Source organism: Astyanax mexicanus, chromosome 18 (assembly GCF_023375975.1).
Source record: "Astyanax mexicanus isolate ESR-SI-001 chromosome 18, AstMex3_surface, whole genome shotgun sequence".
NCBI lineage: Eukaryota > Metazoa > Chordata > Actinopteri > Characiformes > Acestrorhamphidae > Astyanax > Astyanax mexicanus.
Window position 1 is genome coordinate 35557594 of NC_064425.1, and position 14767 is coordinate 35572360.

General features: G+C 38.2%; 1 protein-coding gene across 1 annotated transcript; it reads right to left on the bottom strand.

Moving 5' to 3' along the window:
- Positions 1 to 1193: 1193 nt before the first annotated feature.
- On the bottom strand, positions 1194 to 13899 carry slc1a5 (solute carrier family 1 member 5). The gene is made up of 8 exons (XM_007240697.4): positions 13202 to 13899; positions 7928 to 7970; positions 7271 to 7321; positions 6997 to 7163; positions 6080 to 6313; positions 5780 to 5974; positions 5544 to 5678; positions 1194 to 5370 (listed from the first exon to the last, which is right to left on the bottom strand). Exons 1-8 carry the CDS (start codon positions 13744 to 13746, stop codon positions 5145 to 5147), a joined length of 1596 nt encoding a protein of 531 aa, XP_007240759.2. The 5' UTR covers positions 13747 to 13899; the 3' UTR covers positions 1194 to 5144.
- Positions 13900 to 14767: the final 868 nt, after the last annotated feature.

The window sequence follows — 14767 nt, forward strand, 5'->3', positions numbered from 1 at the left end:
CAGAAATCTTTCAGCTGTGTGCTTTTACCTTCATCTATCTTTTGGCAGATGGTCTCTTACATTTTCCTGAAGCACCCTCTAAAAATAAATCAAATGATCATGGATCCTATGATTGAAAAATATACCAGGTTAAATTAAGTGTATTATATTTTTTATAAGAATGTAATTAGAATGTATACAAGGCTGAAGTGTGCTGTTCAAATGATGTGAGATCAAACTGGAGCTGCAAGTAAATCTTCCTTGCTGGAACTTTAATTAGGATTTGATTCTGTGTCAGATCAGGCAAAAATCATGCCTATAAAAAGACTTCCTAAACATCCTAATTGCTACTGTGTAATAATTTTAGTAATTTTATCACTGTTGGGTTTTCTTTGTAAGTTTGCCGTCATTTTTATAACGCAATGTATCATTCAGTTGTTTACCAAGTGACTTATGATATGGTGGTCTTTGCCTGAAGCCAGTGTCATAGATAAATCTCCAGTAGAGCAATGATACATTCAGACCCACACAGAAATAGTTCACTGAAAATAGAAGCATATTTTGCAATAGCTGTCCTATTCCCTTGACTTACACATCACTGTAAACAGGTCCACTGTGCTGGAAAGGAAACCCTACAAGAAAGGACTGGGGGCAAATGAATGACATTTGTTTTTTTTACATGCAAAAATATTTTTGCCTTACTGAAAGATCCCCAATAAACCCCACAGGTCTGTATAAATGTAAGTAATGTATGTTGTATATAAGTAAGTAATGTATGCTCATATTATAGCTATTAACCTCTTGTGTGAGTGGACCAATCGAGACTTTATCTTTGAATCGCCACATTTATTCTAACCAAAGTCATCCCATAAAGCTTCTGACTATAAAACCAAAAGAAAAGTTAAACTTCTAGTAATTTTCTTTTTTTGTTTAGTTAGGTGAGTTAGATTCTTAAATCCCAGTTAATTATTTTGTTTGTTATTTTGGCTTAGTCCATTCTGACATCTTTTGAGTAATTTTTGAGATACGTGTAAAATGTAAATGCGGACCAAATAGTAAATAAAACAACTTTGATTATTTAAAACATTGCCTTGTTTTTGTTTTGTTTTTTTATGTTATGGTCTTGGTGAACCCCGGACTGTTCATAAAATTGAGCGGCTAATAAAACGAATAGCAGAGCTGAATCCGTCAGAACCAGTTAACAAAGCACATAATTAAATATAAAATACTTTATTTAAACCCAGTAACAAGTACATTCTGCATAGTCTGTAAGATAAATCTCTTTCATTTCAGCCACAACAAAACCATCAGCATTTACATAAATCACTGGCATAATGTTCTCACCACAAAATATTGGAATGATTAGCCTCCAACTGCATAACTCTACTGCAGATATATACACTCTTGACACTTCAGATATTTCCAACTGAGCACAGAAAAGTTGATCATGTATGACACTTCATAAAGGCAAACTAAAGTCAACATAAAAACGTGAAAGACAGACAAATAGACTGAAAGCATACCATACACTCAATATCTTGATATACACTGATTAACTACTGATTAACAACATTAAAACCACATCCTTTTCTAAACTCACTGATCATATATTGCACTTTGTAGTTTTAAAATAACAGATTGTAGTTCTGTATCGGTTCTGTTCTCTGTATACTTTATTATTGTGCTCTTTTCACCCTGTTCTTTAATACTCAGAACCCCACAGGAGAGAAAACCACCACAGAGCAGCTGTTATTATTATTTGGGTGGTGGGTCATTATTCTCAGCACTGCAGTGATTAGCACTGATTAGCATGGTGGTGGTGTATGAGGTGTTAGTGTGTGTTGTTCTGGTACAGTGAGTGGATCAGATACAGCAGTGCTGCTGGAGTTTTTAAACACTGTGTTTAATCTCTCACTCTCCTCCACTCTGTTACACACTCCTACCTACAGCTGCTCCACCCTGTAGATAAAGTAACGTCAGAGACAGAAGCTCTGAATCTGTTGCTGCACAGTTTACAGTGTTCATCAAACTCTAGTTCTTCATCAGTGGTAGGACTACAGTGTGTCATTATATAACTACAGCTTCCTCCTGTATGATCAGAAGAGTTGAAATAAGGGCTAAATCAAAATGAGTTAAATGTTCTGGCTGATCAGTGAACGTAGTTGACTACAGAACATTGTTGGACATATATTTGCTAATACAAATGTATGAAAACAGCACTTCATAATGTATAAATAAACAGAACATGCAGGTTGAATAAATAATCCAGTCAAAACCAAGGTAATATTTTCACTTTGCAATCTGTAATATTATTGAGCCTGATAATACACAGTCTGTGCTAAAGGAGACTTCTTCCTTCCACTTCTGGGCTTATTGCAGCATATTTTTTTTTAGGTTTAAAAAAAAAGTCTGTGTTTATAACAGTAGCACTGAGATATTTCTGACCAAACCTGAGGATATAGTCACTTATAAACATATATAATCACAAATAAGCATGATTAATCACTTCTGAAAAGTAAAGAAAATAGGTTAAATACATTTTAAAACTTACAATTATAAAATAATATAACTGCCTCAAAAGAGGGACAAAGTTTCATAAATATAAAAAAAGGAATATTCTACAGGAGTGATTAAAGCACATACAAATCAATATCATGAAAGCCTTACAACCAGGTTCAGCTTAATTTGAAACAGTTCTAATGTGTGCTTTGATTTGACAAAAGCCATTTTACATCAAAAGATTTACATACTATAGGTCAAACAAAATAGTAATTTCAAACTCATTCTCTGAACGCAAGTTCATACAAAAGGCACAGGGCCAGCTCTTTACTAGAGTTTCCAGAAGAAAAAAATAATCTCGGGAGTATCAGTCACAAATAAAGAAAAACAAATAAAACTAGAAAAGGTAAAGTTCGTGAACGAACTTTAAGTTGGCTTGGAAAAGAACCCTAATAACGTTAAAAAGTTAAAATGGTTGCTAAGCTGTTTCTGTCTGAAGAGTGTGAAGGGTCACTGATATGCTGTTAACCTTTGGCTAAATGCTAAATGCTAAAAATGCTGAAATCTAAAAACATTTGGTTAAACGCTGAAATCTAAAAACGTTTGGTTAAACTTTTGATTGCTAATGTGTTGCTAGGCGGTTGCTATCATTTCTGAAGTGGTTGCTAAGCTGTTGCTAGGCAGTTGCTAATGTTTTACTGGTGGTTGCTAAGCTGTTGCTAACTGGTTGCTAGGCAGCTGCTTTCATTTCTAAAGTGGTTGCTAAGTGGTTGCGAGGCAGTTGCTAACGTTTTCCTAGGGGTTGTTAAGGTGTTGCTAAGTGGTTGCTAGGCAGTTGCTATCGTTTCTAAAGTGGTTGCTAGGCAGTTGCTAACGTTTTCCAGGTGGTTGCTAAGTGGTTCCTAAGCTGTTGCTAGGCAGTTTCTAACGTTTTCCTGGTGGTTGCTAAGGTGTTGCTTACTGGTTGTTAGGCAGTTGCTATAATTTCTAAAGTGGTTGCTAAGTGGTTGCTAGGAAATTGCTAACATATACCAGGTGGTTGCTAAGGTGTTGCTTGGTTGTTGCTAAGGTGTTGCTATGGTATCTGGGATAGTTGCTAAGATGTTGCTAGGTGGTTGCTAACGTGTTGCTAGGTGGTTGCTAAGGTGTTGCTATGGTATCCGGGGTGGTTGCTAGATGGTTGCTAAGGTGTTGCTAGGTGGTTGCTAGGGTGTTGCTATGGTATCCGCGGTGGTTGCTAAGGTGTTGCTAGGCGGTTGCTAAGGTGTTACTATGGTATCCGCTGTGGTTGCTAAGGTGTTGCTAGGTGGTTGCTAGGTGGTTGCTAAGGTGTTGCTATGGTATCCGGGGTGGTTGCTAGGTGGTTGCTAGGGTGTTGATAGGTGGTTGCTAAGGTGTTGCTAGGTGGTTGCTAAGGTGTTGCTATGGTATCCGGGGTGGTTGCTAGGGTGTTGCTAGGTGGTTGCTAAGGTGTTGCTAGGCGGTTGCTAAGGTGTTGCTAGGCGGTTGCTAAGGTGTTGCTATGGTATCCGGGGTGGTTGCAAGGTGGTTGCTAGGGTGTTGCTAGGTGGTTGCTAGGCAGTTGCTAACGTTTTCCTAATGGTTGTTAAGGTGTTGCTAAGTGGTTGCTAGGCAGATGCTATCGTTTCTTAAGTGGTTGCTAGGCAGTTGCTAACATTTTCCAGGTGGTTGCTAAGCTGTTGCTAAGTGGTTGCTAGGCAGTTGCTTTCATTTCTAAAGTGGTTGCTAAGCTGTTGCTAGGCAGTTTCTAACGTTTTCCTGGTGGTTGCTAAGGTGTTGCTAACTGGTTGCTAGGCAGTTGCTATAATTTCTAAAGTGGTTGCTAGGAAGTTGCTAATGTATTCCAGGTGGTTACTAAGTGGTTGCTAGGCAGTTGCTTACGTTTTCCAGGTGGTTGCTAAGGTGGTTGCTAAGCAGTTAATAAGTGGTCGCTTAGCCCTGGCTGGTGTGCTGGGGTGTCCAAACTTTTGACTGATAGCTGCTCCATACAGCAGCTCCTCCATACACTCACAGTACTGGAGGAGCAGGGGAGAGAAGGGGTTCCGTGCGCAGAGCTGCTCGTGTGCGAGATGGAACTCTGGGCCCCCCATTCATTTCTATGGGAAAACTTCGTACGACAATTGTACGAAAACCGTACGTCGTATCACTTTCCAATTATTTCCTATTAATTTAAAGATCTCGATAAGATCTATAAGCTCACCGAATTTGGTGTTCGTATCTCAAAAATTGTGGCGGTTACGGACGTTTAATATTTCGCCCCATTCATTCCTATGGGAAAAAAATGCGTAAGTTTACGAAGTTTTTACGAAAACCGTACGATGTATCGCTTCAAAAAGCACAAGCTACTGATAGCTTGATACTGCAAAGATACTGCAAAATTTCGTGATTCTACGTCAAAAGCTGTGGGAGGAGCTTTTCCAAGCCAACTTAATAATCAGGTCTGTATAACATGCATGTATTGTGCAGTAAAAACTAATAAAATAAAATAAAGAGTAAAAATGAATTTGGAAAAAATGACCTGTTTTAAATTCCTCTCCTGAAAAGTTTGTAAAGATTTTGAACTTTGTTAGAGATAAAATATGGTTAGGCATGAGGAACAATCACAGATGGATTACTTCCCTTGGAGTGAACAATAATTAAAAACTCTACATGATTGACTCTTTTTCACTGGGCCGTGGTCCAGCCACTTCAACTTCAAGGGGTCTTTCCATCAGAGGAGAACGCTCAGGCTTCGACAGGACATCTTCCTCACCTAATCGCACCTCGCTCAACTCTACTCCCTCCTTTTCACTAGTGCGGTCCACAAAATGCTGCAGCAGCCCCGCCCCAAAAGCATCACCCTCCACATTGATAACTGTGCAGGTACGATCCCTGCAGGGAAGGAAAATGTGAAAAGAGATTAAAATCAAACACATTACTTTTAACATTTAGTTCAACACAAATCACAAATACACATTTTGAATACTTTATTCCACTTTAATCTGATCTCATTCTCTCCCTCAAATTCATTCAAAACCCACCCATTATTACCACATTTTACTCACACAAGCCAGTCAACTGCCAAAATGAGAGAGATGTCATGGGTGGGCAATCCGACTGCCTCCAAGATGATGGCCAATGTCAAAACACCTCCAGCAGGGATTCCTGCGGCTCCTACACTGGATGCTGTGGCAGTTACTCTAAAAGATGAAATGGAAAATTCTAAAATTCAGCCTAATTCTGTACTGTAACATTCTGTACTGTGACAGTACAAGTACTGGTAGATGAAGACTGCACTCACAGTATGGTGATGATCTGTACAAAGTTAAGAGGAATTTGATTCAGCTGGGCAATAAAGACAGCAGCCACACACTGGAAACAGGCAGCCCCATCCATGTTGACAGTGGCACCAATGGGTAGGATAAAGCGACTGATATGCTTGGATACCCCGTTGTTCTCCTCCACACACTTCATCATAAGAGGCAATGTTGCAGAACTACATACATGAAAATGTAATGGAACACAAACACCAATATATTACAGTTTCACAATTGTTTATCACTTTTTTCATTTTTAAAAACTGATAAATGTAAATTATTACCTGGAAGATGTTCCAAAAGCTGTGGCCAGAGCAGTAATCAGTCCCAAAAGGAAGGTGTAGGGGTTCTTCCGAGTGATTACAAAGTAGATGAGTGGAAGAATAAGTAAGCCATGCACTGCATGGCCAATCATGCAGCAGGCAATATACTTCCCCAGGCTAGCAAACAGCTCCCCAACATCTTCCATCTCAACAATTTTTGCAGCCACTAAAAACATGATACCCAGTGGAGCATACCTAGAGTACAGGGAATAACACAAATGACTGAATTCATTGCCTAAAATCAGACATAATGTATCTCACAAAACTAAGCACACCCCTCACGTTTTTGTAAATATTTAATTATATCTTTTCATGGGACAACACATAAGATATGATACTTTAATAGAATGTAAATTCAGCATATAGCTACAGTATAACAGTGTAAATTTGCCATGCTCTTAAAATAACTCAACATACAGGCATTAATGTTTAAACTGCTGGCAACAAAAGTGAGTACACCCCTAAATGAAAATGGCCAAATTGTGCTGAAGTGGATTCTTAGTGTTACAAGGTGTGAATAGGAAGCAGGCCTGTTAAATTTGGTGTTTTACGTTCAATTCTCTCATACTGGCCTGCACCCAGTTATGTTATATAAGAGTTATGTTACTACTACTACACATATTTTTCTCTTTTGACGCCAAAGTTAATGGTCAATTACAAAGTGATCTTAGATTAAGAGAGCCAACAGTCTACTGTTAATGATCACATCAGGTTATAATGTTTGTCCTCTGTTTGTCATCTTATTGGTTGGGTTAATTTTTTTAAAGCCACACACAAATACTCATAAAAAATACACAAACAATGGTTTTGTGTGGTGCAAATAAAAAGTAACAGAGCAGTTTATAAGAAAATAAAACAATAGGAATTAACTTTCTTACCACATAATCCAAGACACAAGCACCATGGTGGCTTCATTAAAGGAGTTAAAAAACTTCATGAGAATCTCTCCTTCCTCCCCCAGCTTTCTTAACGCCACACCAAACGCCATGGCAAACACTATCAGGCCCAATATGTTCATACCATCCACATCTTTGCCTGACGGAACCTAAACACACAGACACAGACACACACGCACACACAAATCTCATTTCTGCATTAGGTAATTTTGTTGTTGTATTAAGTTGTTTGAAATATTGTCCACAAATTATTTACCTTTTCCAAAGTAATGTTGGTAGCATTTATTGTTTTATAAAATGTAGCATACTGTAAAGAAGTAGGAGATAACAGTTAAACATGAACATAAACATTGAATAATATTTAATATATAAAACAAATAAATTAATATGTTAAATCCACCGCACTTATGACAATGCCTTAAATAATTATTAAATTACATGATATTAAATGATGTTGTTACCTCTGTTAGTCAATAATTAGTTGAGAAAATACTTTACTAATTAGGGGTGTAATTGTACAGAAAATTCACCGTTCAATTCACACCTTCGTATAAACTCTATGGTTCGGTACGTTTTTGGTATAGTTGGTGGAAAATATAAAGAGAGAGAGGGAGAGAGAGAGACAGTACGAGCGCCTAACCCTGCGATCATTAATTTTCTTATGGCAGGGCGCAATTTCAGTGCTGAGATACGTGCAACGCTCCTGTAAACATTAGTTCCTGCTTGTGTTTAAGTGAAACGAACCCCCATACCATGACGGTTCGCAAAGAATACATGTAGTGTCAACACCCCTATTAACAATTTTTATTGTAATATGTTACTCAATATTCTGCTGACTAACAAAGAAACACCATAACGGGATATATGGAAATTTGTATCTGTGTAATGAAGATTAGATTAGTGTGCTACTTACAGACTGAAATGCAGCAGCCACTAAGTTGGAGGGAAATATGTTTCTGAAACCGAAAAGGAAAGTTATGATAAACCTCTTCATTCTTCCATAACATGTGTACCATATGAGCAAATTCCAACACTATCTTCTTTTTGTTTGTAATTTTACCTTGTTTCAACCAATTTCATCCAAGCAAGTTCTTTGCAGTGCATTATCAAACATTAACTTTTGTTCTCACACTTCCATTCCTCCTCTTAGAAAAGCACACATTTGCTTAGCACCTTCCCCGTGGTAAGAAATTTACCCTAGTTAGCCCAATGCCCCCTAATGAACAAGCAGGAATGACCTCTAGGAGGAAGTTTCCATTCCTATATCTTTGCTGAAAATGTTCTTAATTTTTTTTCTAAATATCCCCTAATTTAATGTTTAACATGGAGTCTCATCATCCAGACCAGGTGATTACAGCAACAAACTGTATATAGAATTTTAGATCTACTGCATAAATCTATACAAAACTATTTTAAAAATCTACAGGGTTCATACACCTTTTACTAGGTAAAGTTCAAGCACTTTCAAGGCCCATTTTCAAGTTTTTTCAGCAGCTTTCAGCTGTGATAAATTAATGATAACGTTGATATATCAAAACTGAGATTGAGCGGTATTCAAAACTCTCCACACTTCACAGCGACTATGCTACTGAGCAAAAAAATACTTCCAAATAAGTAAATAGCAGAAATTATAGATTTATTTGTGTCCGTTTCACACAATTTTTTTTATTCAAAATGTATCACAAAAACAAACTCCAGGTGAAAAAAAAATCCCTGTGAGTTTTAACATTTTGAGTTTAACATTTATCATTTCTTTTTCGCGATTGCAAATGTTAAACTCACAAGCAGCGCTGACACCGGGCAAACAGCCCCGGAGTTTGGCTAGTTCACGGTGCTCAACCCGAGTTTCTCTGACTGAGTCTTGGTTCCTTCCAAAGTTTCTTAAAGGGAATTTTTATTTGCCATTGTATCAACATAAAATCTCTGTGGTGCTGCTCATAAGAGGCGTGGACCTGTTTTTTCTCTGTAAAGCTGCTTTGTGACAACCTAAAATCAGCTGCTTTCTGACGCCGGCCAAACAGCCACCCATACAAACCCTTAATCTATCACAAAATATTTGTATTTGGTATTTTGCTTTGCTGAGACAAAGTGTGTTATTCCTATAGTTGGAGAATGTTTGATTTTGCTGGTGTTTTTACATGTAAAAAAAAAAAAACATTGTTGCACAAATGTTTGAAATTAAAGGACCACAAAAATAAAAAAAAATTCACTGCACAACTTATTAAAAGCATATATAATGATAAGCTTAAGAATAATAATTTAACAGTCATATTTTCACATCAAAATGCACAAATATATACTTACTTTACCCCATCAGAACATGCGTCTCTGAGCCAATCAGAGACTGACCCGCTCCCTGACATTGCTGTTCTGGCTTTGTTTTGCTTGAATTAACTCCTTTTTCACTGGTTTTAATTGCTTAGCCTGAATGTGTCTTTGGTTTAGAAGTCTTGGTCCTCCACACTCTTGATAGGTTGGCCTGTTCTGCTCATATTAGCAGTTGTTTCAATTGTTAATTATTCTAGTCAAATGTTTGTGGGCATTTTTGTTTATGGCTCTCTAACCTGACACTTTAAAGTTTTCTTCTGGTGTGTGCACTGAGGTAGTTGCTTGTTATCGGAGGGAGCATGTGAGAGTGGAGAAACTATACTATAAAATAAACGAGATGAGGAGTAACCGGACCTGTGCTACTTCCACATAGTGCAATGTGTTTCTGTACCACCTCATCCATGGTTATTTTACAACCAAAAATGTATTAAATACAAAGGTGGCCATTAACAAAGTATACAAGCTTTACAACTGTACTCAAGTATTCCTATCATTTTTTTTCTTCTCTCTATATTTTTTCTTCTATATATTTCACACCAAAAATCTGTACTTTTGCCCACTACATTCTAACATTTTTAGTGCAGCTGCCTTATCAGGCGGTTAATTGCACACTGCTGTATGCAAATCTGAATTTTAGTGTAAATAAGGAGCCCTTTTCAGCTGTTTAAGGTAGATCTTTCAAACTGGTTCATCCAGGCTTATTTGCATACTCTTTTATTCAAACTCAGAAAGTCACTAAGTTGAATCCCTCCACTTGTTGTCAGAGCATGACATCGCCAATCACACAGCACCCTTACCTGTGACCATCTTTAATACACATGAAGGAATAAGCTTATTTTGGCTGTGGTAAAACCTTATTTTTATATACTGCAGTATTAACCATTACTGCTACCCCACTACAATTCTTGTTCCTGTGGATTTTTTTTGTATTCTTCAATACAAAAGGCTTTCAGTTCTGTAAAATTACTGTGCTCTCTTGTTTCAAAATGGTACATTGTTGTGTGTGTAACTGAAAGAGGGGTCGGGTTGCTACCAGAGCAGAGAAGTGATGCCTAGAGCAGACAGTAAGGTGCCCAAAAAAGGCTGTTCAGCTCTTTTCTGTGTATATCCTGATATTTGTACATATACACTAATGAACTGCACAGCCATAATATCACTTTATTTGACTGCTTACAACCCTTCTAAAATTTCCTATGATTTCCGCAATGCAGAGAGCATGAATGGAAACACGAAATTGAAAAATAAAAGAATGGTATTTTACTGTGCTAGCTATCTAAGGCTAATCATATTAATATAACCCAAACAGCCAGGGGGGTAAAGTTAGTCAAGCTCTTTAGTGTAGCCTGCTTAGCTAGTTAAAATCTTACCGTGGTTGAAAAGTGTAAATTGAACGATGTGGTGCCCACGTTATTTACCTGGACAGTTCAGTGAAATCAGTAAGGAGGACCGAAGGAGGAGAAACTACAGTACTAGTGTTTTTCTACAGGCACTAATTTTGTTAGTAACTAACTAGCTAACCAACACACAAAGGTTTAATACAGCAAACAAAAACAATTACCTTTCTACCTTCCACATCCTGCACATAACCCTCAATGTTTGTATTCTATTCTTATAGCCCTTACTGTGGTCTTGCAGTATAAAAACAGACATTTACAGTGTGGAAAATAAGTATTTGAACACCCAAGTTCTCCTACTTAAAAATCATGGACGGATCTGAAATTTTCATCTTAGGTGTCCACTGTGAGAGACATAATGATTTTTAAAATAATTTATTTGTGTGTTACTGCTGCAAATAAGTATTTCAACACCTGTGAAAACCAGTGTTAATATTTGGTACAGTATCCTGTTTGCAATTACAGAGGTCAAATGTTTCCAGTAGTTTTTCACCAGGTTTGCACACCCCGCAGCTGGGATTTTGGCCAATTCCTCCTCACAGATCTTCTCCAGATCAGCATTGTCATGTTGGAAGACCCATCCACGACCCGTCTTTAACGCTCTAACCGAGGAAAGGACGTTGTCCCACAAAATCTCGCAATACATGGCCCCGGTCATCCTCTCCTTAATACAGTACAGCATCCTGTCCCATGTGCAGAAAAACACCCCCAAAGCATGATGCTTTCTCCCCCATGCTTCACAGTAGGGATGGTGTTTTTGGGATGGTACTCATTATTCTTCTTCCTCCAAACAAGGCGAGTGGAATTAAGACTAAAAAGTTCTATTTTGGTCTCATCTCATCACAGAACTTTCTCCCATGACTCCTCTGGATCTTCAAAATGATCATGGGCAAACTTAAGACAGGCCTGGACGTGTGCTGATTTGAGCCATGCATAACTTGAGACTAACAGGTTTTTGAGGGCCATTATTTTTGTTGATTGGCAGGTGTTCAAACACTTATTTGCAGCAGTAACGCATAAATAATTTAAAAAAATCATACATAGATGAACATTTTAGACCCCTCCATAATTTCTAAGTGGGAGAACTTGTAAAGTCGCAGGGTGTTCAAATATTATCCTTATATTATTTTCCTCACTGCATATAAAGTAGTAGAGCTTCAACCATTCTAAAACAAATGTTGATTCAATGTCAGTGTTTTAACAGCAATAGAGGTCTATGTGGCAATGTTAAAAAAGGTAAGGTTTTCATACAGGTAATGCTTAAGATTTGCATTCCTCTGAACACATCATTATTTGCAGTAATTTAAATAAATTTAATTCATGGGAATCCTTTCCAACAAACACTGAATCAACATCATTTTAAGGACTTGGAATGGTTGGGGCTCTGAATTAAACTCACAAAGCTTTAAGGTAAAAAGTGTTTCACACAAATAACTCATTTAATCATTATTAAAAACTAAAGGTCGATTTCTACACTACAGAACTACAAGAACATGCTGTAATTATAGAATACAAACAAAATATATATACTTAAAGAAATGTAATACAAACAATACATTTTTAACCATACCGTTTAAACAATGTTGAATCAACGTTTAATCGATGTGCACAAATGCACACATTCTGCTGCTAATACGTTGTTTTAATGCATCAGAGAGGGAAAATGTACACTGATCTAACGTATGTTGTCTGTGCTGTGTTGATATATATACGATATTCGATAATGAGTATTGAGTATCTCGACAGGAATTTTGGAAAGTTCTCAAAAGGGATTCCTTACCAAGAGGTAAAGATACAAACTGATGACAAGATGAGAACGTGTGCTTGCTGGAGTCGTAATTACGACATTCTTCTTGCTTAAAATATTTGCTGTAGAAATGTATCAGTCAATGTGAAACTAAGCTATGGTGACACTGTATCTACTGTACACCTGAACGTGGTAGTGTGTGTGTGTGTGTGTGTGTGTGTGTTGGGATTAGTGAGTTTGTGAACACATGGCCTCAGCTGATGCAACTGCACGCTGCCCTTACAGCACAGCCAGACGACCAACATCCGGACACTTTAACGTTGGGTCACACCCAGGTAATGACATGGACAGTGTCCCAAAACGCACACCACCAAAAACCACGCAAGCTAAAATAAGGCTACCGAGAGCGCACCTCTGTGTTCTGGCAGTGTGCCGGTTTGAACACCGGTGCAGGAACACATGGTACTAAACATGCCAGATACAGTTTCCCAACAGTGTAAGCCTACACACACATCTAATAAAAAAACTGTATAAATTGAAGTAAAGGTGCGCTTGTTCCTGAGCGCACGGTGTTGCGAGTTCTGCCGGTTTAGGGTAAAGCTAGAATAGTAAGTTGGCTTACTTCCGCATTGTTGTCGCGAGACTTCCACGAGTTCTAACCTGAATTTCGTGCAGCATTGTTGGCGGCGCACGCTCGAGTCTAACTCGCTACACTTACCTTATCAGGTCTAAAAACGAGTCCACCACCTCCTTGGCCTCCGGAATGTCGTCCCCCTGCGCGGCGATTTTAGACTGGCCGCTTTCAGAAGATCCGGGCCGGATAATCAAGGCCATGATGACCCCGATAGCAGAGGAGATCAGCGTGGTCACCAAGAAGAACAGCATCGCCCAGCCGCCTAGTTTACCCAGTGCCCTGGGGTCGATGCTGGCAGCCCCCGACACCAAGCTGCACACCACCAGCGGGATGATGATCATCTTCAGCAGGCGAACCAGCAGCTCCCCCGGGAACCCAAAGTAGATGATCTGGGTCTGGTTCAGTTCTGCGGTTCGCACAGCGAGTCCAATTATTACGCCAGTGATGACCGCGGAGACGGTCAGGATCACCAGCAGATTTCCCAGAACTATCCTCTTTATCCTTTGCGCCAGACTCTCCCCTGCGCTCTTCTGGTGGGCGGTCAGTCCATTAGCCAGAGCCGGTTCTTCACGATGAAGCTCTCCGCTGGAATCCTTCCGTTCCCCTCTAGATACCTGCTCATCTGCCATCGCGCGCTCAATATAGATAAAAGTCTTTAATTAAACAGAGGGTGAATGAAACTTTGGTCGGAAGTAAGTCCTTCTTTCCAGAAGGTGGGAGAGAAGCGCGCGTGCCTGTGAGGAGTCTCTGATCTGGACGGAAGAGTGTGCTAGGTCTTACACTGGCACGTTGACTGGTTTCTGAAGGCGTGGCTGTGGCGTCAGAGGGCGGGTCCTAGTGAAAGGCGAATGGCTGATGGGACAGGAAACAACATCTAGAGTTACAATAACTTTATGCCAGTTTTTAAAAGCATTGTGATAAGTATAACAAAATTTAAGTTAATGTGTATTGCAACTATGATGAGCTTATGATAGTAATAATAAAGAATACTATTTTATTAAATTAAGGGTTAAATAAGTCAAATATGATGTCTTTTTTAAGTCAATCACAAATGTCACTCATTTATATTTATTTATGTTTATCAATATTTATTGATCATATTAAATAATATTAAATAATTTCACCATCACCTTCAGTAAAACAAGATGGAAGGACATGTCCTATGATGTTTTCTGTTTCTAAATGTCTGGAAAACTTACTTGGGTGAAGTACTACCATTTTAATAAACGTTAACTAATCAAAAGTTTAGAAAAGAATGTACTTTCAGACATGAAACATGAAGATTAAATGCTAAAACTTGGTAGTTTATCGTTACCATACTGTACAAGTGTTAATTTAACACTTAAATTTACTGTGATCCCATACTGTGATTTTACTAGCTTTACCATATTAATGTTTGGAAAGTTTTTATTTAGTATGTATTTATGCAACAGCTCAACATTGATTATTAAAATATCTTTGCTCTAAACAAAGTTTCATGTCAGTACTAAAATAATGTTCCTTTAAAAATACTTCTGGTACTTCTTATGTAACTACCAAGCTGGAATATGTAAAACTGCTTGCATTCTACTTTATATTAATGATTGAATGATGAAGGTTTTTTTTTCTTCTAATTCTTTAATCATTTGTTTTGCTTTACACACTCTAGTT

Excerpts from the sequence above, each read along its gene's own strand:
- slc1a5 (XM_007240697.4), bottom strand. The coding sequence starts at position 13,746 with ATGGCAGATGAGCAGGTATCTAGAGGGGAACGGAAGGATTCCAGCGGA. Across the intron at positions 6,314-6,996 it reads CTTGTGTCTTGGATTATGTG|GTATGCTCCACTGGGTATCA; the intron begins GTAAGAAAGTTA and ends CCTGTACTCTAG. Across the intron at positions 5,975-6,079 it reads GCTTTTGGAACATCTTCCAG|TTCTGCAACATTGCCTCTTA; the intron begins GTAATAATTTAC and ends TCATGTATGTAG.